At 43.7% G+C, this 26,673-nt stretch overlaps 1 protein-coding gene across 2 annotated transcripts in view; it reads right to left on the reverse strand.

Annotated features, from left to right (window-relative positions):
• Positions 1-11,001, reverse strand: part of EML5 (EMAP like 5) — a 294,191-nt gene extending 283,190 nt beyond the window's left edge. For both annotated transcript variants that reach the window (XM_026651428.1, XM_026651427.1), the window contains exon 1: positions 10,805-11,001. In XM_026651428.1, the coding sequence (XP_026507213.1) occupies positions 10,805-11,001 (197 nt within the window). The remainder of the gene's footprint in view (positions 1-10,804) is intronic.
• Between the last annotated feature and the right edge of the window lie 15,672 nt (positions 11,002-26,673).

Below are 26,673 nucleotides of genomic sequence, written 5' to 3' on the forward strand. Positions count from 1 at the left end.
AGACCCTGGTCCCCAGCGGGAGCTCGAGGGCAAGATTAAAATGGCTGGTGGGCCGGATCAGGCCTGCAGGCTGTAGTTTATCCACCCCTGCTGTAGAGTCATACCCCAGCTTGCCCTGCACTAACTACAGACAAGGCCTGAAATTAACAAGAGTTTGGTGAATTTCACAATTGCTATTCAGAACCTTGTGGGCAGTAAAACTGCCAAGAATAGGGTAAATTTCATCCTACTTTAGAAAGCAGCACAGGCAAGTACTGAATGCATTCACTAGGAAGGACTCCTAAAAACATTGTGTGAGCGAAAGATTAGCAGAGGTCAGCAGGAAGAAAGAGAGATCATTCCTTCTTCCTTCCAGAGGCCAGAGTGGGAGCTTAGAAATTCAGACACCTACTGGACAGAGACCAAAAACATGGAGACCCTGAGTAAAATCCAGGGACAGCACCCTGGTAAGAATTCAAGCACCAAGTGGTAGGGAGGTGAACTGCTTAGCCTGGGTACTGTCCTTTGACAAAGGAGAGCCCTTATCTTAATTTAGACCTTCCTATGATAAAAGTTTTCAAGCTCTGTCTGTGTATGGTTTTGTTTAATCAAAAACCCAATTTTCAGTTGAGAAATAGTTTCAACAGAAAAATTTCAACCATCCCTACAGGTAAGCAATCTCTTTTTCTTCTTTGAGGACCTCTGTGCATTCCCACTTGCGGGAAATTAGCAAGCAATGCTCCACCAGGTAGATGGTTGGTGAGGAGCTTTTAAATAAATATGGACCCTGGCACTGCTCTCCCAAACTATACATTAGAATATGATGCTAGATCCAAAGAGTAATATCTGGTGAAAATGTGCACCCAAACAACTGGAGAAAGTGCCTAAGACATGCCTTTGATGCTGCAGTGGGTCTCATGGAATGGGTCTTTAAACCCAGATTTACTAGTTTCCTAGTACACAATATCTACTCCTGGGGGAATTCTACACCAAAAAAATTAAAAATTCTTCACAAAAACATTTTAAAATTCTGCAAAATTCTGCATATTTTATTTGTCAAAATAACAATATAATCATGCCAGTTTCAATTATTTTGGTAATTTATTAAAAAATATCTGTTAGCAAGTATGTCTGTAACAATACAGACCAAAAAAAAAAAAAAGATTCTGGTAATTTTTTTTGACAAATAGATTCCTTACTAGACATATTAATACAGAACTTTGAGTAATTCATTTAAATTACAATACAGAAGTGTATTTCCTGCACTCGTCAGAAGTAGTGCAAAGACTTGGGAGTGTCAGGGGTAATGGAGGAACTGAGGGAGAGGAAGGAGCCTGGAGTGAACCAGTTGGGTTTGGGTGGGAGAAGTATGGAACAGGTTTTTGTGGGAAGGGGAAGGGAAAGATTGTTAGGGAGTTGCGGAGCCTCCCCCATGCAGACCCTGGCTGATCCCAAGCCTCTCCCATTCAGTCAGACACTTCTGCCCCAGTCCCTGCACGCGTGCCCCATCCTGATAGGTCCCTGCGGTCTCCTCCCCATGTGGCCATGCACCTCCACTCCCATTCAGCCCCTGGCTCAATGCTGTCACCCCACTAGCCATTCTGAACCTCAGTCTGTGATCCCCCAGCAGCCCCGTGTGCCCCATTATGTCCTAACCTGGCTCTGTGGGCAGGGTGCTGTGATGAACTTCTACTCCTGGGGGAATTCTGTGACACTGCATGCACACAGATTTTTTTCCCCCACAGAAAACACATTCTGCCCAGAAGTGCTTCAGTTCCACCTTTTGCCCACCAGAGGCCGCTGTGGCACCAGAAGAGCCTGCTGCATTCATGCTGTTGGCTGTTCATTGTATTTTCTGCGGAAAAAAATAAAATTCTGCAGGAGACATGAATTCTGCGCCTAAGCAGTAGCGCAGAATTCCCCCAGGAGTAAATATCCTATACTTCTCTTAAACCAGGATACTGGGCTAGATGGACCTTTGGTCTGACCCAGTAGGGCCATTCTTATGTTCAATACCCGTACTCCAGTCATTACTAATATTACATCATATTTCTGTTATCCCTGTGATATCTGGTTTAGCTTCCTGCACCAATAGTTCTAGTTATTCCATTTTGTTACCCATGCTCCTTGCATGGGTATGCAAACATCTTAGTTGTTTCTGCTTGGCTTCATCCAGATTCCTCAACCAATGAGGTACAGTTATTCTACTGCCAGTATTACCTATCTGACTGTAGGCTTCATTGGTATTGGCACTATCTTTCCTCTTAATGTCCATTCTCCTACCCACTGCTGTTCCTTTCTCCACTGCTGTATTCTCTCTTTCTTGATTTTCCTCCTGGTCAATATTAGAATCAGGCATGGAGACTACCCAACTGTCTCCCCTAAATTCCTAGCTCTTTAACACCTGCAATTAACTGAAAACAAAATTAACGCACTAATTTTAATACATTAATAGCATACATCTGGGTGGGGAGGGAGGCATCGGCAGCGAGGGGGCTGAAGAGTTTAATTTTTTTTAATTGCTTGACTGCTGTAGTTTGCACCTGAAGAATATTTGCCATTCTCCACAGTAGATCCTGAAGCGGTCTGTGTTTGTCAGCAGGGGAAGAATGAGGCCTCCAACAGGGTTTTCACCAAGTCCTATATGTAAACCATATGAGAAGCTGAAGAAGACGCTGCATCATATCCTTCCATGATATCTGGATCTGAAGTGAGGGAATAAGGTCAGAGCCTAGAGGTTGAATAGGGGAATGCTAAAGATTAATCTCCAAAGGGGCTGAAGATACTACAAGGCTGCTCCAGATCAGAACCAGGAAAGCCAATACAGACACTGGGTCAAGCAACAGAACAGCATGTGGAGGGGTCACAAGCAGCTTTGACAGTGGACCTCACTCAGACAAAGAGACATCAAAGATGTCACTGAGTTCAAACCAGTGAGTTTATTGGTGCCAAAACATGTGGCTCTGTGGAGAAGAGGTGACAATGGTACCATTTAAGAGCCTTCAATGCACTCATGGGACAGAGAGTACAAAGGAGAAGGGAGAGGAAACTTCCTCTTTTTTTCTTATACTTGTGTCCCTCTTATGGGGAGATATGTTTCCTCTTTTTCCTTTTGCCCAGATGCACATCTGAATGGACTTTTGGTGTCAAGACAGAGGCATTGATGCCTAAGGATGGGTCCACAGTCTGTGCAAGGGACAACAGTGCCTAAAAAAGAGTCAATGCCAAGGTGGGCACTTCCTGCACTTTTGCCAAGTCTACTGAGGCCTTAATAGACAACATCCAGTTGGTCTTCAGAGCTGCTTTTGATTTAACCAGCATGAATAATCCTGCATTAAGGATTTGTTCCCAATATAATTCCAAGGAGATTTTGATCTCAAGCCTATGATAGAAGGCAATGCTGAGGCTAGAGTGGCAAAATGTGTCTTGGGCCTTTTGTCAAGAGGATCTCAGCATGGAGGCTGGTCTCAATACACTTGATGAGCCTCAACTATCAATCTGTAGACATTAAGAAGCCAGATGAGCCTGGAGTCTCAAATGTCTCTCCCCTCTAGCATGGGAAGTGAAGGCTCAGCAAACCGCACACCAGATTACGCAGTGGGTCTCACCGAAACATAGAAGGTCCTGGATATGGGCATTGATTTCCAGTATGATTGATGGGCAGGAAGGGCATCTCTTGAAGCCATTACTGGGATGAGGGCCCAGTATGGTCCTAGTAGTGGGTCAAATGAAGACTCCTGGGACAAGGGAAGGTCTAACTAAGCTAAGTGTTCTATACTACTCTAAACTAACTATTTACAAAAAATACTAACAGAAGATCCTAGAATGAGGACACAAAGGTGAATTCCATTCACTCTCTCTGGCAATGGCAAAGGAACTGAGGCAGCTAAGGGGGTACACTCCCTCATATTGAGTAAGGCAATGACATCACTTCCAAGCAAGAACTCTTGTACAGCCCCAGCACACACCACTTTGCAAGGCAGTTCGATGTCTCAGTGCTGGGGTGCCATATCCCACAAGTGGGACCACACAGAGGGCCCTCAAAGAAGAACAAAACATTAGAATCTATTTACTGGCAAAAACGGCATTAACTCAGAGTTAAGGTTGATTGGTGGTACACCTCTACCCCGATATAACGCGACCCGATATAACACGAACGCGGTAAAGCAGTGCTCCGGGGGGGTGGGGCTGCGCACTCCAGCGGATCAAAGCAAGTTTGATATAACACGGTTTCACCTATAATGCGGTAAGATTTTTTGGCTCCCGAGGACAGCGTTATATCGGGGTAGAGGTGTATGTTGTCCCCCTGAAGAACGCTGAGTTGAGCAAAACTCAAACTTCCAAAAACAAGGATATCATAGAATCATAGAACTAGAAGGGACCTCAAGAGGTCATCTAGTCCAGCCCCGGCACTCAAGGCAGGACTAAGTATTATCTAGACCATCCCTGACAGCTGTTTGTCCAACCTGCTCTTGAAATTCCCCAATGATGCAGATTCCACCACCTCCCTAGGCAATTTATTCCAATGCTTAACCACTCTGACAGTTAGGAAGTTTTTCCTAATGTCCAACCTAAACTGCCCTTGCTGCAATTTTTCTCCATCCTCCTTGTAACAACCTTTTATGTACTTGAAAACTGTTATGTCCCCTCTCAGTCTTCTCGTCTCCAGACTAAACAAACCCAATTTTTTCAATCTTCCCTCATAGGTCATGTTTTATAGACCTTTAATCATTTTTGTTGCTCTTCTCTGGACTTTCTCCAATTTGTCCACATCTTTCCTGAAATGTGGCGCCCAGAACTGAACACAATACTTCAGTTGAGGCCTAATCAGCCTGGAGTAAAGCGGAAGAATTACTTCTCGTATCTTGCTTACAATACTCCTGCTAATACATCCCAGAATGATGTTTGCTTTTTTTGCAACAGTGTTACACTGTTCACTCATATTAGCTTGTGATCCACTACAACCCCCAGATCCCTTCCCACAGTACTCCCCTTCCTAGGAAGTCATTTCCCATTTTGATATGCATAGTTAAGGTTTTCCATGCAACCTTAAGTCTGCCCTCATTCAGCAGTGCCCCAATATTCCCTGTTAACACACACTGCTTTCCTCTGCCAATCCCACAGTTTCTGAAATCTACAAGCTCTTCACCTCCTTTTACAAGCTGTTCACTCTCACGCACAGAACCCCATCTAAGACTATTAAAGAACAAAAGGGGGAAAAAAGTTGGTCAGATGGATACTATTTTGGGAGAGACTTATATCTCCAGAATCCCTGCTCAAATGACCCCAAATCTGGAGCACCAATCCTACTCTGTATTTTCACAAGGCATAGAAATTTTCAAAAAAATCTATACAAATATGTGGATTTTAGAGGACCTAGAAGCCTCTTGTAATAAACAGCGAGGATGGATGGAGGGAAAGGGCTGTTCTACACATCCGTCTTCAGCATAGGAGACTCTGAAAGGTCTGAAGCAGCCTATTCATCTCAATGTGATGTTCTCAGCTGAGTGAGAACACCCCATGAAGAAAAATACAACCTGAAACAATTGCATCTCAGAGGGTGTTCTCATTCCCCTCCTGAGTGCTTTAGAGCCTGTGATATGCATGAAGTATGTCCATCCTCAGCTCCCCACCCAAAGGGACAGGACTTCCCCAGAACCTGGATCACATGTGGGGCAAGGAGGAGGCTTCATACCCCCCCAAAAGGGCAAGGCCAGAACTTAGTTCACATGACTGTGGTAGGGAGGTGTTCCAACCCTTGCAGATGGGCACATGGGCCCCAAATCCTAGCACATAAAAGGAGAGCAGGAGAGGAATTCAGACACCATCCGTGGGGCAAGACTCCCTATCTCCCAGCTCATGAGGGGAGTCCCAGAGAGGCAAGAACCCTCCCAGATTTAGACACACAGGAGGGGAGAATGTGGGGCTGACAAGTGCGCCTGCCCCATTCTCCTTCAGTCCCTCTGCCACTCACCCTCACATCCCCCTTCTCTATGTCCCACTTCTCCACTCCCCCTAATCCCCACACCATCCTTACCTGAGCCTCCAACCTCTCTCCCCTCCCCTACCACCAATCCTAATTTATTCCCCTCCCCTCACTGCAGCCCCAAAGATCTCTCCTTTGACTCCCCCACACCTCTGCCCCCTAATACTCCTTCCCCTCCCAGGAAGTATTTACATATCTAATTTTATCCTTCAAAGACTTTGATTACATTCCTCACAAAATAAAATTGCCACCCATGATTCACAAATTGCAGCAACCTCCAGCCATTCAGTCCCAATCTCCTTTTGTCTTAGGTGGGGGCTTGTGATTAATGTATCCTTAGTTATGATAATTGAACCCATCAATCTCAACAAGGTCAGTGATTCATCCAATAATGGTCACCTCTCAGTTTAACAGTACCAGGCAGCAGAACTAAAGTGTTTTTGGGGGGCCCTGTAACTCAGAAACCCGTCTGTTAATTGACCCCAAATTTGGAACACTAACACTACTGCATGCAAGAAACACCAAATTTCAAAGCAATCCAAATAACCATTTGGATTTTAGAGCACTTACAAGAGTCAAGTTTTATAATATATAATATGGTGAGAAAGGAAACCCTCTGTTTTTTCTGTATTGACACATGCACTATAAAAAATTTACATTTTCTTAAATACCATTCTCAATTTGTGTCCTCCAAAGGCTTAGTGGGAGCCATATACTACTTTGGGTAAAACTCAACAGATTGAGACCATTTTGGCCTGCATCACATCAATACTTTGATCTTTAGCTGTGGGCAGAGAACCCACCTAGAAACTTTTTGAAAAATGACTATTTTTGTGGGGGGGCCTTATATATATATATATCTCAGGAGACCATGACTCAAATGACTTCAAAGTCAGGTCACTGCATCTTCCTGAGCCACACCAAACTTCAAAGGAATCCAACTAAACATGTCAATTTTGGAGGATTTAGCAAGGCTGACCTTTAAACAGAAGTTGTGACACAACTTTAACTATAGTGGCACTGCTGAACTACTCTAATAAAGAATAAGATAGAATGCAATACTGAAAATATTATAATATGCATCAATGATATACCCTCACCTGGAAGACTGTGTTCACTTCTGGTTATTGACTCTCAGAAGATACATAGCAAAAATAAATGGAGTCCTAATACGAGGAATAAAAATTATTAGAGGCATGGATAGCCCTTTTATGAAGAGAAATTGAGATGACTGGGACTGTTCATTTTAGAGAGGAGACAAATAAGGGGAGGGACATGATCGAGGTATGCAAAATAATTAATGATATCAGAGAAAGTAATTTGAGTGATCCTAATTACTCTCTCATATAACAAAAACAAAAGGACATTCAATTAAATTGAAAGGCAACGAACAGATAAAAAGAAAACTTTTTTCTCTCTCAATGCATAATTAACCTGTGGGACTCATTCCCACAGGTAAAACTGAGGCCAAGGGTTTACCATGATTAAAAATAAGATTAGACATTTTATATAGATAATGAGAACATCTAGCTAAATTAGGTAAGATTAAACCATGTGTGTGTGTTTTATTTTAAATAAGAGGTTTAAATTTTGACACTAGACGCTAACCACTAACTGATGGTACATCACTACCTCGATATAATGCGACCTGATATAACACGAATTCGGATAGAATGCAGTAAAGCAGTGCTCCGGTGGGGCGGGGCTGCACACTCCAGTGCATCAAAGCAAATTCAATATAACGCGGTTTCACCTATAACGCGGTAAGATTTTTTGGCTCCCGAAGACAGCGTTATATCGAGGTAGAGGTGTATTAGGAGGAAACTGTCTACTATGGACAAGTTATTCCATAATTGACCACTAAAGCAGTTCTTGCACCTTTCTCAAGCATCCAGTACCCACCATTATCAGAAACAGGATACTGGACTGGTCTAGAGGGACGACTGGTGTGATCTGGTATGAAAATTCCTATCTTCCTAAGTGCTGCTTAATATCAGAATGCCATTCAAAACATGCCATATCTATGCAGAAGAGTACCAATGATCTACCCACCTTGTATTATGGGACCTAGTTATCAAAAGGTTATAATGCAATTTAAACTTAGCAGATGTAGATCTGTATGCACTCAAGTTTGATTTTTTAATACATTATAAAGTTTAAAACCTCAGTCCTGCCTTTACAACTGAGAACTCATGTATGCATACAGAAATGGCAATCCTGCAGTTTTCTTCCTGCAGAGATTGTAAGTAACAACATCGCAGTATTCAACAAATGTGTTTTATCAAATCAAACTGTATGAGCAAATTTTCAGTACACTGAAAACTTGCTACTTTATGGAGAGAAAATAAAGCAGCTATAATGATTATTCTGTTATATAATCCCACCTTCAATGACATTCTCACATTTTTCTCATAGCTAATTTATTTGAGAAAACAATTTAATATAATATTTCAGGATGATGAGATACTAAAAGTCATGTATCTTTAAGAACTAATGCCCTCAGTCACCAAAGTTAAGTTTGAAAAGCTACCAAGGATGGGGTTGTTGTTTTTTAAAGGAGAAAGTAGAAAGTAACCCAATTAATCATAAAAAAACCGATGGTATCATTGGAAACAGTCGTTCTACTGTTGAGATGAATGTTCACTACATCTTCAGGTGTTCTAACAGTTCTATATAGTCTTTCTAAAGTTTGATAGGTATACAAAACTGTACAAAATTGAAAATACTCCCCACTCCACAAGGGTGTCCTCAGCAAACAGATAAAGAATCAGATCATCATAACGGCACTACTTTGTAAAGCAAGAACTTCCTGTATGTTTGATCATGATACCACAGAAGCCAAAACATATCTACTAACAATCAAGGAAGTCACTAAAGATTTCCCCCTTGCAGATTTTCTGCTCTTTGGTACAGTTTGAATGATAGGTAGTTATTAGCCTTTTATCTCAAATTAGCACTCCATACAAACATTCATAGAGACCAAAGAAATTTCACAGCTGGAAGCCATAAACAATTTCTTTCTCATGGCCCAATCCTGTCAACACGTCTACCAGGTGTAATGCTGTAAGTAGCCCCATTGAAATCAACAGGGAAACTTCATCATAGCAAGTACTACATCAATGAGAACTATTCATGTCAGTAATAACTATGTAGTAAATCTTTGCAGGATTGGGCCCTTCATTCGTATGAGCTGTTCTCAAAGGAAGCAAAGGCTCATGGGAGCTATGCTGAAGGATTTTCCACAATGCCTGAGGAGTTGATGACAATTCTCAAGGTGCTTTTTTGTTTCAGATTAAGAAGAAATTGTCAAAAAAGAATGAAATGACCATAGAACAAATAGCTAATTCACATATCTGATCCAGCTTGGTTGCATAGTACACCACAGCATTCCATGAGCTACCTAATTTTTTCTTCTCATTTTGAGCACCAAGTAGGAATTAATTTAGGGACAGAATGGTCTGTAAGAGAAGCTCATACCCGTACTTTAAAATCTTCAAAAGTTTGAAAAGACCCTAAACAGAATTTTAAGATCAAAATAAAAACAGAAATATTTGTGGCCATTTTGGTCCAGATTTCTAGAATGTATTAAACCCTGAATGAAAGAGTCAGCATCCATTTTACTTTCTATGTGCAATGCTAGTTAATACCTTTGTACAGCAATTATAAAAGATATGCCAAGTGCTTTCCAGCATCACAAGCAATTCACAGTATACAATGTGTTTTTACAAGATTTACTGGCTACTGAAAATTGTTCTCTAAATAAAAACAGCAATCAAAGGACAACAATATTTAAAATCCACACACAATGAGGCCTACTGGAAGAGAAAGGATTGCTGACTCAGGTTCACATCTACCCTTTATACACTTCAAAATACTGCCACTCGCCTTCCAATGCTACCTGGGTATCCAAAAGCCTACTATTGGTTTGGTGTATTTAGGAAATAACTCCACCTCCATGACATCTACTCTGCTTCTGCACCACTGGTGTTTAATCTTTTTTATTAACTCACCATTTAGCCTACTACAATTAGACAGAGCTGTAGAATAAATTTCAAATGTGCAAGAATGTTTGGTATTATAAAATTATCTTAAACGTTGCAGAAACTGAAGACGTGTCTTTCATTTCCATACTCTAATCGCTGTATTTTAAATGTGGGCCAAAGGTCTACCTGCTGCAGATTAACCTCCTCCTGAGTTGAATGACTTTGAAATGCACATCAGATTACTACTTCCCACTTCCCAGCCTTTTGACTTTCACACACAGATGGGAACCAGGCAACGGTCGAGACACATCATTTTATACTGGCAAAATATTGACATACAGCCATGCATACAAATTTCAGCACCAAGCACCTGAGGAAAGCAGGCAGTGAACCGCGCGATCCAAAAGCCGTTTCTAAAGGGATTTCTATTCTTGCTGCCATACAAGACAAACTAAATTGGGGGGGGGGGGGGAGAGAGAGAGAAATTAAAGCCACACTGTCATTGCCATATTCAGATTCTTTCCAATATTCTGCCTGTGATCACGCCAGGAGAAAGGGGTGGGAGGTCTGGTGATCCTGGCACGGGACATGACACAGTCCGGTATCCCAAGTACAATTTGTACCGATGTTTCTGAGGATCGGGATCTCGGATACCCGGGGATGTCCTGGTGCCCCAGGCAGGGCTTCGCTGGGTGTTCCCGAGGCTGAAGGTGGAGGCGACAGGGGAGAGTAGGGGGTTGCAGGATAGAAGGGGGTCTCTAGTCGCTGGGATATCCCGGTGCCCCGGCCGGATTTCGGCCGGAGCTCCGGCGGCTCTGGGGCGAGGGCACAGGGAAGGTCGTGAGGGTCTCGGTACCTGATTATGTCGTCCTGGTGCCCCAGGTAGAATTTCTGCCGGTGCTCCCGGGGGCTGTAGACCACGCCGACCCCCGCCACGAAGTAGACGATCTCCTTAGCCGCCGTGTAGTAGAGGTTGTTGCGGCACTGGTGACCCCGGTAGCCATAGACCCACTCTAACCGCAGGTGGCTGTTGGGGGCATTCTGGTCAGCCATGTCCCCACCGCCGGCCGGCTCCGCGTCTCCCCCGCCGGAGCCCCAGAGGAGAGGGGGTCAGTTACCCTCCCCCCTCCCGGGCTCGGTGTCTCCCTCGCTAATCCCTGGCCGCCGACATGGATGCCCGCTGCTGCCCCTCTCCTCCGCCTCCTCACAGAGGGCGCCGCCGAACGAGCTGGGCTTGTCTCCTCGCGCCAGACATGGCTGCACTGTGACACCGCCCGGAACAGTTAGCGCCAGAAACGGCTTCCCCTCAGAACGGGTTGTTGGACTGTAGTGCGCATGCCCGGGCCGCGCGAGCATGGCCGGCGCCGCCTGCGGAAAGCGCTGCCCTTCTCTGCCGCCAGAGTCCGCTCACAGAGTGGGTTGAAAGGGAGCGGAGGGAGGAACGGACAGGACAGAGCAGGGGGCAATACATGGCCGGGGGAGGGTGAAACAGGTGGAGGGAGGGGCAAAGTCAGGGACAAGATGCAGGAGCTGAGGCTTAAGAAAGAGGCAGGTGGGCTGATTGGCAGCCAGGGGAATGGACAAAGGGGACTGGGCTGGGCAAAAGGAATGAAAGTTACCAAACGAGGTGAGCCATCTGCAGTGGTTGCCAACATGCGGGGTGGGTAGCAGCGAAGCCTGTGTTTCTCTGTGGAGGTTACATCTCAGCACCACCTCCCTAGGTCGTGTGGTGTCTAAAACTGGGGGTAGCCCAAGGTCTAGAATAAGCAGCTCTTCTCTAGCTGAAATAATGTATCGAGCAACCAAAGACGACTTGATTCCATGAAGTAGTTTACAGATACCCTCTACCTCCAAAAGGCTTTCAGAGTTATCATATATGGCTGTAGTGTTTAAAAGAATTCCTTATCAGTTTACATAGGTGTAGCATGGCTGCATATAGCCTCATCTCTTATCTGCAATGCTGTGTCTGACCGGTACTTCATTCAGTTCCTGTATTGCGCTCTTAAAAATAAAAGAAGGGTGAAACTACTTTTAAATAGTATTTTTATTACACATTGCCCTTAGCGCACCATCATTTACCTTGATTAAAATCATGCTAATGTCAAGATGCTATTTAATTTATGGTTTAAATCGCAAATAATCATGGAAAATAATAATTGACACTATTAGCTAAGAAATCACATCTCATAGTGTTTTCTGGTATAACACTTCCTATGGTCTTAGTGTGATTTTATAACTTACAATTATTTCTACATTTGTTCTTTTTCCTATAGGATGAGTTTATTCTTTACCAGATGACTTTAAGGTTGTATGAATTTCTGGGTTATCATCAAAACTTCTTCCTTGCGCTGTGATCCACCAAAGAGAATTTTCTTTCTTAATTGTTATTTCTCTTTTCTTTGAAGTACTTGTGATGAATCTCAGGGCACCCACGACTGTGAGTCACCTTGTTACCCTGTGCCTCCAGCATGAAGTAGTCATGCCTATGCCTGGCTGGGTGTCAGCTCCCTACCACCAGCTTACTCGTAGCCTTTCAGCTGCTCAAGCATTCTCTTCTGGACTACCCCTGCCCTGTCTTTACCTTGCCTACAGCTAAGCCAGACCTAATTACAATATAAACACCTCCTGAAAGGACTCAGGGATTCCACTATAAAAAACATCAAAAAAGTGGTGGGCTACATGAGAGACCAACAGAGAGAGAAATAAATAAATAAAAGAAATAAATAAACGGAAGCAGGGCCAGAGAACTGGGAACTGGTGGAGCTTAGGATTTTGGACTTTGTTGGGACTCATTGAGAACAGGTGGATTAGTTTGTGATTAAGGACTGAGGTTTATGTAAACTGTATATAATATTAAACCAGCTCCAGAAAGGGGCACTGAGAGTCACAACAGAGACTATCTGGAGTGCTTAAGGGGTCCACAAGACAGGCAAATGGGAGCAGAGTACCTGTAAAGCAATCTCTGGCCATGAAAGGGTTCCCAATAAGCAGCCACACTGCTCTACCCATATATTTATTAAAATCAAAACAGAGCAGCAACACAAACAAGAAGCATTACTGTCTGCATTGAGATTCATGAAGACTGGAACTATGACTTAGAAGTAAAGCTGGCCAGAAAGTAGTCTTTCCGTCCCAAGCAAAATTTTGAATTTTTGAAAAAACTTTAATCCCAAATCAGGACAAAAGGGGGGGGGGAGAAGAGACATTTTTCACAGTTAGGGATAGATCATTTTCAGTCTATTTCAGGAAAACTGAAATTTTCAGCTTGCTGCCTGGGCAGTGTGTGGAGCCTGGGAGTCCAGGCTGCCAGGGATCAGGCCAGGCAGGGAACTGAGCAGCCTGACCTGAAAATTCCTAAACAGTTCTACTCGACAGTATTAAATGCACCATTATTCTTTATAGTGTGTTAACTCTGACATGGCTAGCTTGTGTGGCCACCATAGCTCCTTCACATTCAGAGGTGTTTGCAGTGTATGTCCACAGCCTCTGTGTATGTCTTTTGTGGGAGTGATGTGTAAAACCAGTTAAAACATTTTAAACAGAGAATTAACACAAAATTCCCTCCCCCAATTTCCCTTATTCCCTTTCCTTAAGCTACATACAATCTTTTGTATACACCTCTACCTCGATATAATGCTGTCCTCGGGAGCCAAAAAAAGTACCATGTTATAGGTGAAAACACGCTATATCGAACTTGCTTTGATCCACCAGAGGGCGCAGCCCCGCCCCCTGGAGCACTGCTTTACCGCGTTATATCGGGTTGCGTTATATCGGGGTAGAGGTGTATTAATATGTATTAAACTCATTTTCTAGTGCTACGTAGGCAGTCCCATAAATTTACAGACTGGAGCCAAAAAAATGAGAATGCAATTTACATGACTCTTTCTTCCTATAGCCTGAAGCCAACAAATCGATTGGGTGATATGTTTAAATAATATTAAACATGCATGGTAACAGAAATGATTCATTTAATAACTTTTAGATGTTATGATCATCATCATCTATTATAGGTAATTGATGTTCAATTAAGTTGTGCCACTGACTTCAATGGGCCCAGCATTTTAACCTCGGATCACACTTGTAACATACTGGAGGACCTAAACCAAGGATTCTATGGCACAGTTCTCAAGATTAGTGAAACAAACTTCAATATACTGGCTAAATTCTAACTTAGAATCATAGAACTGGAAGGGACCTCGAAAGGTCCTCTAGTCTAGTCCCCTGCACTCAAGGCAGGACCAAGTATTATCTAGACCATCCCTGAAAGGTGTTTGTCCAACCTGCTCTTAAAAATCCCCAACTTGGGTAATTACATCCGCCTGATGAAATTCCTCCAACTGTTTCAACTGATATTCCTTTCTATAGGTATTCTTCACTTTTGTCCTAAACTGATGTGTATTTCTGATTTGTGCTCTTTAAGAAAGCTGTTGCTGTCTAACCCAATGATAGGTGAATTAATTTTTGTAATGTATACTAAAAAAAAACCCCAAAACAAAACCCCTCCATCTATATTAAAAGAGGCTTCTAAGACAAGTACTCAAGTGAGAACATGTCAGAATTAAGATTACCAGTGTAATCTTATTTAGCCCCCTTGTGTGTGTGTGCGCGCACACATTATGAGAATTACATGATCACTTCAATCTGTGACAGTACTCCATTATTGTTACCTCCCCATACCTATTTTCTTCATATATTCCTCCCTCCTCCCCCATCCACTTTGGTGAAAAGAGATGTGAAGAAAATTGTCCATTTAGCTTATCTGCAAATTCATTATCCTTCTGAATTGCTCCTTTTACTCCTTCGTGATTGAGGCAGGCCTATTGATTCTGTTAGAGGCTTACAGCTTCTGGTATTTGAAAAATCATTGTTGGGCGTTTATCTCAAAATTCCATCTTAGCCCTCTTAATTTTTTTCTTACATATTGGCTCTACAGTTATTATTGGCCTTATTGGGGTTGGATTTCTATTTTCGGAAGGATAGCTGTCTGGCTGAAATAACCTCTTGAGCTTTGCCATTGAGCCATGCTGGTTTATAACTTGCTTTCCTATTTCCTCTTTTGTCCGGAAGTCTGCATGCCATGTGTGACTCTTATGGTATGCTTAAATGCTATTGAATAATAGATAGCATTCTTGCCAGATCTTAAAGATTGTTATTTCTTTTGATTTTAGGGCCTTTTTTATTTACTTCCTCATTTAGGTGAAAACTCACTTTCTGAAGTTGTGCCACCATACTAGTTTGAGACCTTTCTACGCCCAAGCATACTAAAATTAATGTTGTCACTATTACTTAGTGTCTCATCTCTCTCATGCCTATATATCTGATAATTACTACTTGAACCAGCTGCTTGGTGTTACTTGGGATCTATTAGAAAACAAGCACTGCATGTGTGTTCTTTGTAATGAGCTGTTCCAAGAAGCACTTGTTTAAGAAATCACTTCTTTAAATAAAATAGACTGTAAATCTTGTCACTATTGCGATAACAATACTTTTGCTATAACTGTATATTGTGCTGAATGAAAGCTTTTCATAGTTATCTGAATTCATTTAGAGATAGTGTGGGACTTGCATCATTGTGTAGAGACACAATATGTAATTTGCACTGATCTGTTTGACAACAAACAAACACAAAAGGTGTTTCTGTTTTACCTTAAATGTGTTTTCATAAAATTAAATACAATAATCAGCACCATGGACAGAACCATTTAACACTCATTAACCGTTTGTTTTTTGAGAGAGAGCAAGGTTAGAATTGTTCAGTGTCTGCTAATTCCTTATGTGGATGTGACCATACCACTGGCTGAAGAGGCTGGAATCCTTTTGTGATGATTGCCATGTAACCCCGTTCAGGCTGAATTCATATGCATGAAGAAGAGAGAGAAAAAGGAGGAGGGACTGAGAGCAGAGCATCAGTGAGCATGTAGAAGTGTGCAGAAGAATGAAGAGAAGACTGGTGGAGAAGGAGCTCAAAGATCTCAAGTGACTGATGAAGAGGTAATGGTTGGTGCTGAGGTTGGAACAGTTGGGCTCAGGGCCGGCTCCAGGCACCAGCCGAGCAAGCTGGTGCTTGGGGCGGCAGCTTGTAGGAGGCGGCATTCCGCCCAATCCTAGGGCAGTACGGCCACTTTTTGTTTTTGTTGTTGTTCCGCTCTGGCCACCCTGTAGGGGGCAGCGGCATGGAGGATGGGAGCGCCCTGCAGCAAGCCCGGCAGGGCAGCCTGTGTCCTTCCCTCCCAGCCGACCGGAGCCCTCCTGGCAGGGGGCACGGGAGAAGGGGCCGCTCCTCTTCTCTCTCTCCCCCCGCTAGCCGGGGCACATCTGCAGGGCAGGGAGTCCCCCTGAACCCTGGCTCCGGCTGCGCCGCAGGTTTTTTTTTTTTTTTTTTTTTTTTTTCTCTTTTGGCCGGTCCTGTTTCTGTTTTTTTTTTTTTTTTTTTTTGCTTGGGGCGGCCAGAAAGCCAGAGCCGGCCCTGGTTGGGCTGCTAACTGCAGAAAAGGCTATGAGTGCCTAAGCTGAGCAGGTGGAATGGTAATTGGGGAAGGGAGGTAGTTGTCATAAATTCCTTCCTGTCAATTTTCTATTGGTAGCAAAAACTGGTGCTGAGAATGTAACATTTTGCACTCTTTCTTCATAGACATAGGAGTAGCAAGTTATTATAGCTGGTCTTCTCAGATTTTGCTACCACTCAATCGTTCCCCTTATTTTGGTCCTGGGGTGGCAAATTCAGAGATAAAAAGGAGTTAATAAAGAAAAATCAAAAATTAATACTAAATATTTTTATGAGTGGCCTACAGTTATGCCTATCCTATTTGTGTTGTAGGTATTTTGTTTTCCAGCACCCACTGTGGGTTCTCCTATTAATTATAAATTTTAGATCCTTTTATAACAAGTAGAAAACATTTCACATCAGAAGTGGGTTTAAAGTTTTCTTCCCCATAGTTTCAGTAATCACTATTTCTTTTTTTTAATCAATCATTGAAATCAGCTTGTTCCTATATATACACACACACACACACACACACACTTTCATATTGTGGCACAGTACCTACATGAGGTAGACAAGGCTTTCTTTGGACAACTAACAGAAGTTTCCAGATCACAGGCCCTGATTTTCATGGGGGGCTTCAATCACCCTGACATCTGCTGGGAGAGCAATACAGCAGTGCACAGACAGACAATCCAGGAAGTTTTTGGAGAGTGTTGGGGACAACTTGCCAGTGCAAGTGCTGGAGGAACCAACTAGGGGCCATACTCCTCTTGAGCTGCTGCACACAAACAGGGAAGAATTGGAAGGGGAACTAGAACTGGGTGGCAACCTGGGCAGCAGTGACCATGAGATGGTTGAGTTCAGGATACTGACAAAAGGAAGAAAGGAGAGCAGCAGAATACAGACCCTGGACTTCAGAAAAGCAGACTTTGACTCCCTCAGGGAACTGATGGGCAGGATCCCTTGGGAGGTTAATATGAGGGGGAAAAGGAGTCCAGGAGAGCTGGCTGTATTTTAAAGAAGCCTTATTGAGGGCGCAGGAACAAACCATCCCTATGTGCAGAAAGAATAGCAAATATGGCAGGCGACCAGCTTGGCTTAACAGAGAAATCTTCGCTGAGCTTAAACACAAAAAGGAAGCTTACAAGAAATGGAAACTTGGACAGATGACTAGGGAGGAGTATAAAAATATTGCTTGAGCATGCAGGAGTGTAATCAGGAAGACCAAAGCAAAATTGGAGTTGCAGCTAGCAAGGGATGTGAAGGGTAACCAGAAGGGTTTCTACAGGTATGTTAGCAACAAGAAGGTGGTCAGGGAAAGTGTGGGATCCTTACTGAATGGGGGAGGCAACCTAGTGACAGATGATGTGGAAAAAGTTGAAGTACTCAATGCTTTTTTTGCCTCGCTCTTCACAGACAAGGTCAGCTCCCAGACTGCTGCACTGGGCAGCACAGTATGGGGAGGAGGTGAGCAGCCCTCAGTGGTGAAAGAACAGGTTAAGGACTATTTAGAAAAGCTGGACATGCACAAGTCCATGAGGCCGGATGCAATGCTGTCCAAGGGTGCTGAGGGAGTTGGCTGATGTGACTGCAGAGACATTGGCTATTATATTTGAAAACTTGTGGCAATCAGGGGACATCCCGGACGATTGGAAAAAGGCAAATATAGTGACCATCTTTTAAAAAAGGGAAGAAGGAGAATCCGGGGAACTACAGACCAGTAAGCCTCACCTCAGTCTCCGGCAAAATCATGGAGCAGATCTTCAAGGAATCCATTTTGAAGCACTTGGAGGAGAGGATGGTGATCAGGAACAGTAAACATGGATTTACCAAGGACAAGTCATGCCTGACCAACCTGATTGCTCTCTATGATGAGATAACTAGCTCTATGGATATGGGGAAAGGGTGGACACAATATACCTTGACGTTAGCAAAGCTTTTGATATGGTCTCCCACAGTATTCTTGCCAGCAAGTTAAAGAAGTATGGACTGGATGAATGGACTATAAGGTAGATAGAAAGCCAGCTAGATCGTTGGGCTCAACGGGTAGTGATCAACGGCTTGATGTCTAGCTGGCAGACGGTATCAAGTGGAGTACCCCAGGGGTCGGTCCTGAGGCCGGTTTTGTTCAACATCTTCATTAATGATCTGAATCCATCACATTATATTTACTGGTACTTAAGCATGTGCTTAACTGCTGTGACAAAGTTCCTCCTCTAGCTTGGTGGGTCCTGCGCTTATTGGCGGATTTTCTTGCCTCAGAGATTCACCATGTGGGTTGGGGAACAGTCTAGAGACCTTCCCCTCTGGGAGAACCCACAGTCCAGGTCAATTGGGAGGTTTGGGGGGAACCCGGGCCCACCCTCTACTCCGGGTTCCAGCCCAAGGCCCTGTGGACTGCAGCTGTCTATAGTGGCTCCTGTAACAGCTGCATGACAGCTACAACTCCCTGGGCTACTTCCCCATGGCCTCCTCCAAACACCTTCCTTATTCTCACCACAGGACCTTCCTCCTGGTGTCTGATAACGCTTGTGCTCCTCAGTCCTCCAGCAGCACACCCTCTCACTCTCTGCTCCTTATGCCTCTTGCTCCCAGCTCCTCAACCCCCCCACCACAAACTGAAGTGAGCTCCTTTTTAAAACCCAGGTGCCCTGATTAGCCTGCCTTAATTGATTCTAGAAGCTTCTTCTTAATTGGCTCCAGGTGTCCTAATTAGCCTGCCTGCCTTAACTGGTTCTAGCAGGTTCCTGATTACTCTAGTGCAGCCCCTGCTCTGGTCACTCAGGAAACAGAAAACTACTCATCCAGTGACCAATATATTTGCCCTCTACCAGACTCCTGTACCCCACTGGTCTGGGTCTGTCACACTGCCTATATGAATATGAATGTCCTCAGATGCATACTTATGTGATTTGCCAATTTGGGCCTTAAAGACTATTAATTTACCTTTTCAAATTTTATTTTCATTGATCTGCCTGACATAATGTTAGTCGAAATTGGCAGAGATGGCATGTAACTGACAACATATTAAAAAAAATTATAAATTAATCCATTTAAATTACATAAAGCAGTTCATAAATACCTACATAATAGGAATCCTGTTTAATGTTAAAAAGAATGGTTAATAGAAAACTAATTATAAGCTTTATTTATGTTTGTTTGTTTGTTTGTAAGAGAACAAATGCTGTCTTGTTCTAAATACAAACTTATAGATACCGAGGTCAAATCCTGTCCCCACTGAAGTCAATAGTAAAACTACTGTTGTTGGACCTGCTGAAGACATTTTACTATGTATTTAAATTAACATGTTACTGAATATATTTTCAGCAGCAGGAAGTACTACAAAATGCTATAATTAGTTGTGTATTTTGATACTCTCTCTCTATCATTTAAATAGGTTATAAATCTATAGTTAGAAGGTGTGACAAAGTTCCTCCTCTGCCTTGGTGGGTCCTGCGCTTATTGGAGGATTTGCTCGCCTCAGAGATTCATGGCAGCCCTCAGTTTGGCCACTATTGCTAGTGGCTCAAAGCTGCCGTTCACTCAGCTAACCTCATCACTGGCCAGCATGGGGAAAGGGAGGAGAACAATCCCTGTAGTCTCTGCTGATCCACCTAGTGGGTCAGGGGACAGGCCAGGGACCTTCCCCTTTGGTGGGACCCACAGTCCAGGTCAACTCCTCTTGTACCCAATAGGGAATTGGGGGGAACCTGGGCCCGCCCTCTACTCCAGGTTGCAGCCCAGGGCCCTATTGATCACAGCTGTCTACAGTGTTTCCTCACCGCAGGACCTTCCTCCTGATGCCTGATGACACTTGTACACCTCAGTCCTCCAGCAGTACGCCTTCTCACTCTCAGCTCCTTGCACGCCTCTTGCTCCCAGCTCCTCGCACACGCTTCACTAACTGAAGTGAGGTCCTTTATAAACCAGGTGCCCTGATTAGCCTGCCTGTCCTAATTGATTCTAGTAGCTTCTTAATTGGCTCCAGGTGTCCTAATTAGCCTGCCTGCCATAATTGGTTCCAGCAACTTCCTGATTGTTCTGGAACAGCCTATTATCTTACTCCGGGAAAAGGGACCTGCTTAATCTGGGGCTAATATATCAACCTTCTATCACTCTCCTGTATCCCTCTGGCCTGACCCTGTCACAAAGGATATTCATTAATATTTCCAATTTACAGTACAAAAGTTGTCCTAATTTTCCATTTGCTTAAGTTTTTATGTCCTCAATATTATGTCTCCTCCAAAACTTATTTGAAAAAGGGCTTCTATTTTACCTCAGAGTATGAGTAGTTTTAGTAGAATGAAGTTGAATACTCTCACTTTGAGACTACTGATACATGTCAGATGATTTCACAACCATCTTTTTATTAAAAATGTTAATATTCTTCCTTAAAACTTCACCAGTGCACTAAAGATGACAACCACTACCAGTGTTAATCCACATTGTTACAATTCACTAAAAGATGCTTTCTGAACCTCTAAACAATGCAATAAGTACCATACTTCAGATCACCAACCATCTGCCACCAATCTTCATCTTGCTCTTACAGTCACTACTATTCTTCTCAACAGAGATGTTCAGGAATCACAATGTACAAATACAATTGTCATTCACACACTCTGGATCTAAATGACCTGTCTTCAACGTGCATTCCACTTCCAATTAAATATTTACCACGGTAATCCATCTAGGTGAGCTTGGAAATCTGTATCAAGCACCATCAATTTCATATGACAGCTTAAACAGATTTAAATGAAACACATGAAGTGAGGCTGATTAAATACCTTTGCCTCTTCCATCAATAATCTTACACTGAAAATCTGATTCTGAACTCTCCAAACAAATTGATTTTGAACTGTAAACTAAATATAGAACTCTATTCTAACTGCAATTTACATGACCACCATCTTACAATGTTATCTAAAATGACAAAGTAGTACCTTACTTGCATGCAAAATTAATGGTATATTTCTCTCCTTTTCAGATATTTCTCTACAACTAAAAATGGTGTGGGCTGATCAGTCCATAAACATAATGCAATTTATTTTTCCTTTTAAAATACCATCAACTGATTGATGCAAATTATTAGATTTTAAAAGTCAAGATAACATCTTTCTGCATATTACTAAGCAGAGATTTGAAAATATAATCCACTGTACTGACTTCACAAGAGATCTCTCTCAGCCAAGCCTTTTGACAATCATGCAAATGCACTGCTATAATAAAGGTCACTACAGAGCCAACATACACTACTGTAGGTTTTAAGAAGATGTGACAACAGTTCCTTTAGAGAGGAGAGTATGTGGCAGATATATTCAACAAAAACTAAGGGCAATTAAACACATGCAACAACAGTATTCAAAATTAATTTAACCACAAATATCCTTAAAGTCGTCAATTGCTTATTTCACTGTATAAATACTGTATTCAGATACTGCATACCATAGATATGCCATTTACTGCCCTCACATTGCGCCCTCTGCTTGTATTCAGACCTTTGCCCCACATTGCATCTGTCTTGGCTATTTAGATTAAAACTCATCTACTACTTTGTTTATATAAGGGCTACCACAATGGGGCACATTCTTGGTTGGCCCTTAGGTACTACCATAAACATGTTAAGAAGAAGTTACTCACCTTTTGCAAAAACGATGGTTCTTTGAGATGTGTCCCGCTACGGGTACCCCACTGTAGTTGCGCTTGCATCCCTGCGCTTCTGATAGGAGAACTTTGGTAGCAGTGTCTGTTCAGCCTGCACATGCGCTGTTCCCCCCATTGTGCTCTGCCACAAGGCTAACCGGCACGTGTGGGTGAACCCCCCACAGTTCCTTCTCTACCACAGAGTCCTTGACAAGAACTCCAAAGTAGAGGGGAGGAGGGTGGGTCGGGAAGCACCCATTGGGACATGCATTTTGAAGAACCATCGTTGCTGCATGAGTAACTTCTTCTTCGAATAGTGTCCCTATGGGTGCTCCACTGTAGGTGACTCCCAAGCAGTAACCCTAATGGGAGGCTGGGGCTTCGGAGTATAGTCTGTTATGGATGACAATACTGCAGAGCCAAAGATAGCATCGGAAGCAGAGTCCCTGGTAATCTCATAATGTTCTGCGAAGGTATGCGCAGACACCCAGATTGCTGACCTGCAGATTTCCAATATAGAGACAATCTTGAGGAAGGCGACAAAGGAGAAAACCGACCTTGTGGAATGTGTTTGGATTCCGGATGGAGGTACTATGTTACAAACCTGATGAACTGTATCAAACACGGCTGAGACCCATTTGGGGAGTCAGATGATATCACTGTGCCTTTAGACCTTTCTGCAATGGAAAGGAAAAGTTTAGAAGATTTCCTAAAGGCCTTTGTCCTGTCCAAATAAAAGGCCAGGGCTCTCCGAATGTCTAGTATGTGCAGTTTAGCTTTCCTGCTATCAGGGTGAAGTTTAGAGTAAAAGGTTGGGAGGTGAATCAGATGGTTTATGTGAAAAGATTAGGTCATTTTGGGGATGAACTTTGGGTGCGGTCTGACAATAACTTTGCCCTGAAAAAATATTGTATGAGGGGCCTGTACCATCAGTGCCATTATTTCCCCTGTTCTTCTTGCCAAGATGATCACCGACAGGTATGTGAGCGAACAAGTAGCCCTGGGTTTGAAAGGCGGCCTAGTTAGGCTTTTTAGTACTAAGTTTAGGTCCCATGCTGGGGTAGGATATCTGGGTTGGGGGAAAAGGTTTACTATACCCTGAGGAACTGTTTTGCGGTTGGGTGTGAGAGCACTGAATATCCCTCTATTTTTTGATGGAAGGCTGCTATGGCTGCTGGGTGAACTCTGAGTGAGCTAGGAGCTAGTCCTGATTTCTTGAGAGGCAGTATATGATCCAAGACCATTGGGAGAGCAGCAGATGTTGGAGAAATTTGTCGGGAATTATACCAAACCTGAAACCTGGCCCACTTGGGCAGGTAAATGACACATTTTCTACTGTGTAGTAACACTTCCTGTACCTCCTCAGAGCCAGTGGCGTAGCCAGGTGGAGGGAACGGGGGGAGCAATAAAAAAAAAAAAAAAAAAAAAAAGGCACCACCCGCTGTGGCGCTTTTACTCACCCGGTGGTGCTCCGGGTCTTCGACGGCAGCAGGCCCTTCACTCGCTCAGGGTGTCTTCAGCGGCACTGAAGGTCCCGCCGCCGAAATGCTGCCGAAGACCCGGAGCGAGGGAACGTCCCACCGCCAAAGTGCCGCCGAAGACCCGGCGCGCCGCCGGGTGAGTAAAATAAAAGCACCGCAGCGGGTGGCGCCTTTTTTTTTTTTTTTTAAATCGTTCCCCCGGGTGAGTACAAAGGCGCCAGGAAATTGACAAGGCGCCACTTGTGCTCAGTGGGGGAACGTCCGCTCCCCCCGGTTTCCCCCTAGCTACATTACTGCTCAGAGTAGTGCTGCTCAGAGTAGTATCTGCTGGAACCATGAAGAAGCCAGGCTTTGAGCTGGATAATCCACAGGTTGGGATGGAGAGTGTGTCCTTTGTTCTGCGATAGGAGGTCTGGAGTGGGTTGGAGAGAGATTGGCAGGTACGTGCCAGTTGTGACAGATAAGGGTATCATGTCTTTCTCAACCACGAAGGTGCATTCACTTTTTATTTTTAATAGGACTTTCAATAGTAGAGGGAATGGGGTAAAGGCATAGTGAAGGTCCTTTTCCCACAGAAGAAGGGGAGCATCCCCTAAGGAGTGTTGACCTAATCCTATCCTGGAGCAGTAGAATGGGCATTTCTTGTTCCAGAAAGTGGCAAACAGGTTTATAGTTGGTGCGCCCCACCATCTAAATATGTTTTGTAGTACTGCTGAGTTTATCTCCCATTCGTGGTTGTGTAGGAGCTTGCGTCTGAGACTGTCTGCTATCGTGTTTTGTACTCCTAGAAGGTAGGCTGTTGATATTGTGATGCTGTGGGAAATGCACCAGTTCAATAGGTTTAGTACTTCTGCACAAAAGGGAGGGCAATCTGGTGCCTCCCTGGTGATTTATGTAGTACATGCATGCTATGTTGTCTGTTAAGACCCTTGTGTGTGTGTACCTTTGATTAGTGGAAGGAAGTGGGTGCAGGCATTCCTGACCGCTGAGTTCAAGGAGGTTGATGTGAAGAGATATCTCTGTGGATGATCAGTTGCCCTGTGTCATAAGATTTTTGAGATGTGTGCCCCACCTTATGAGGGATGTATTGGTGGTGAGAAGCAACGATGGGGAAGTTTGCAAGACGGGGATCCCTGTGCAGACATTTGCTGGGTCTTTCCACCAGTCCAGGGAGTGTTTGACTTTGGTGGGCAGTGATAGAGGTTTGTCTAGTCTCTTTGTTCAGCCTGTAGACTGAGCTTAACCACATCTTGAGGCACCTCATGTGAAGTCTGGGATGAGATATCATGGATGTGCCTGCAGTCCCAGAAGTTGGAGGCAGTGTCTGCCTGATATGAGGGCAGGTTTGTACTGCCTCTCTGACTGTGGCCAAGGTGTGGAACCTGTGCTGTAGCAGGAGCACTCACCCGTAATGAGTTGAGATCGGCTTCTATGAGCTCTAGGTGCTGTATAGGGGTGAATGTTGATTTTTGGACGTTGCTCTGCAGGCCCCGCTCTGTGAACAAGTCTACAGCAATCGATAAACTAGGCAAATACAATTTAGATGAAGCTACTATAAGGTGGGTGCATAACTGGCTGGATAACCGTACTCAGAGAGTTGTTATTAATGGTTCCCAATCCTGCTGGAAAGGCATAACGAGTGGGGTTCCGCAGGGGTCTGTTTTGGGACCGGCTCTGTTCAATATCTTCATTAACGACTTAGATATTGGCATAGAAAGTACGCTTATTAAATTTGCAGATGATACCAAACTGGGAGGGATTGCAACTGCTTTGGAGGACAGGGTCATAATTCAAAATGATCTGGACAAATTGGAGAAATGGTCTGAGTTAAACAGGATGAAGTTTAACAAAGACAAATGCAAAGTGCTCCACTTAGGAAGAAAAAATCAGTTTCACACATACAGAATGGGAAGAGACTGTCTAGGAAGGAGTACGGCAGAAAGGGATCTAGGGGTTATAGTGGACCACAAGCTAAATAGGAGTCAACAGTGTGATGCTGTTGCAAAAAAAGCAAACATGATTCTGGGATGTATTAACAGGTGTGTTGTGAGCAAGACACGAGAAGTCATTCTTCCGCTCTACTCTGCTCTGGTTAGGCCTCAGCTGGAGTATTGTGTCCAGTTCTGGGCACCACATTTCAAGAAAGATGTGGAGAAATTGGAGAGGGTCCAGAGAAGAGCAACAAGAATGATTAAAGATCTTGAGAACATGACCTATGAAGGAAGGCTGAAAGAATTGGGTTTGTTTAGTTTGGAAAAGAGAAGACTGAGAGGGGACATGATAGCAGTTTTCAGGTATCTAAAAGGGTGTCATAAGGAGGAGGGAGAAAACTTGTTCACCTTAGCCTCTAAGGATAGAACAAAAAGCAATGGGCTTAAACTGCAGCCAGGGAGGTCTAGGTTGGACATTAGGAAAAAGTTCCTAACTGTCAAGGTGGTTAAACACTGGAATAAATTGCCTAGGGAGGTTGTGGAATCTCCATCTCTGGAGATATTTAAGAGTAGGTTAGATAAATGTCTATCAGGGATGGTCTAGAGAGTATTTGGTCCTGCCATGCGGGCAGGGGACTGGACTCGATGACCTCTCGAGGTCCCTTCCAGTCCTAGAGTCTATGAATCTATGAGTGACCCAGAGGGTATTGAAGGAGCGGGCTCTGATGAGACAATCATCCAGGTAGGGATAGATCATAGTCTCCTGGGAATGTAGGTGCACTGCCACTATGGAGAGGAATTCTCTCGGAGCTGATGAGAGGCCAAGGGGAGCACTCTGTATTGGTAATTGTCCTGGCCCAGGGTAACTCTCAGGAACCATCTGGGGGAAGGTAGTATCAATATGTGGAAATAGGCATCCTGCAGGTCGAGGACCAAAAACCAATCTCCCTATTCCAAAGATGGAATAATCGCTGCTAGTGTGACCATCCTGTATTTTTAAGCTTTGACAAAATTTGTTCAGTGCTCTAAGTTCCAGTATGGGTCTCCAACCTCCCTTCTTCTTGGGTATCTGGAAATAACGAGATTAAAACCTTAGCCTCATAGGTGCTGAGGTACTGGCTCTAGGGCTCCTAGCCAGAGGCGGTGATCTATTTCTTTCCGTAATAAACTCTTATGAGAAGGGTCC

This window comes from Terrapene carolina, unplaced genomic scaffold (genome assembly GCF_002925995.2).
Source record: "Terrapene carolina triunguis isolate 2854851 unplaced genomic scaffold, T_m_triunguis-2.0 Scaffold96, whole genome shotgun sequence".
Lineage (NCBI taxonomy): Eukaryota > Metazoa > Chordata > Testudines > Emydidae > Terrapene > Terrapene triunguis.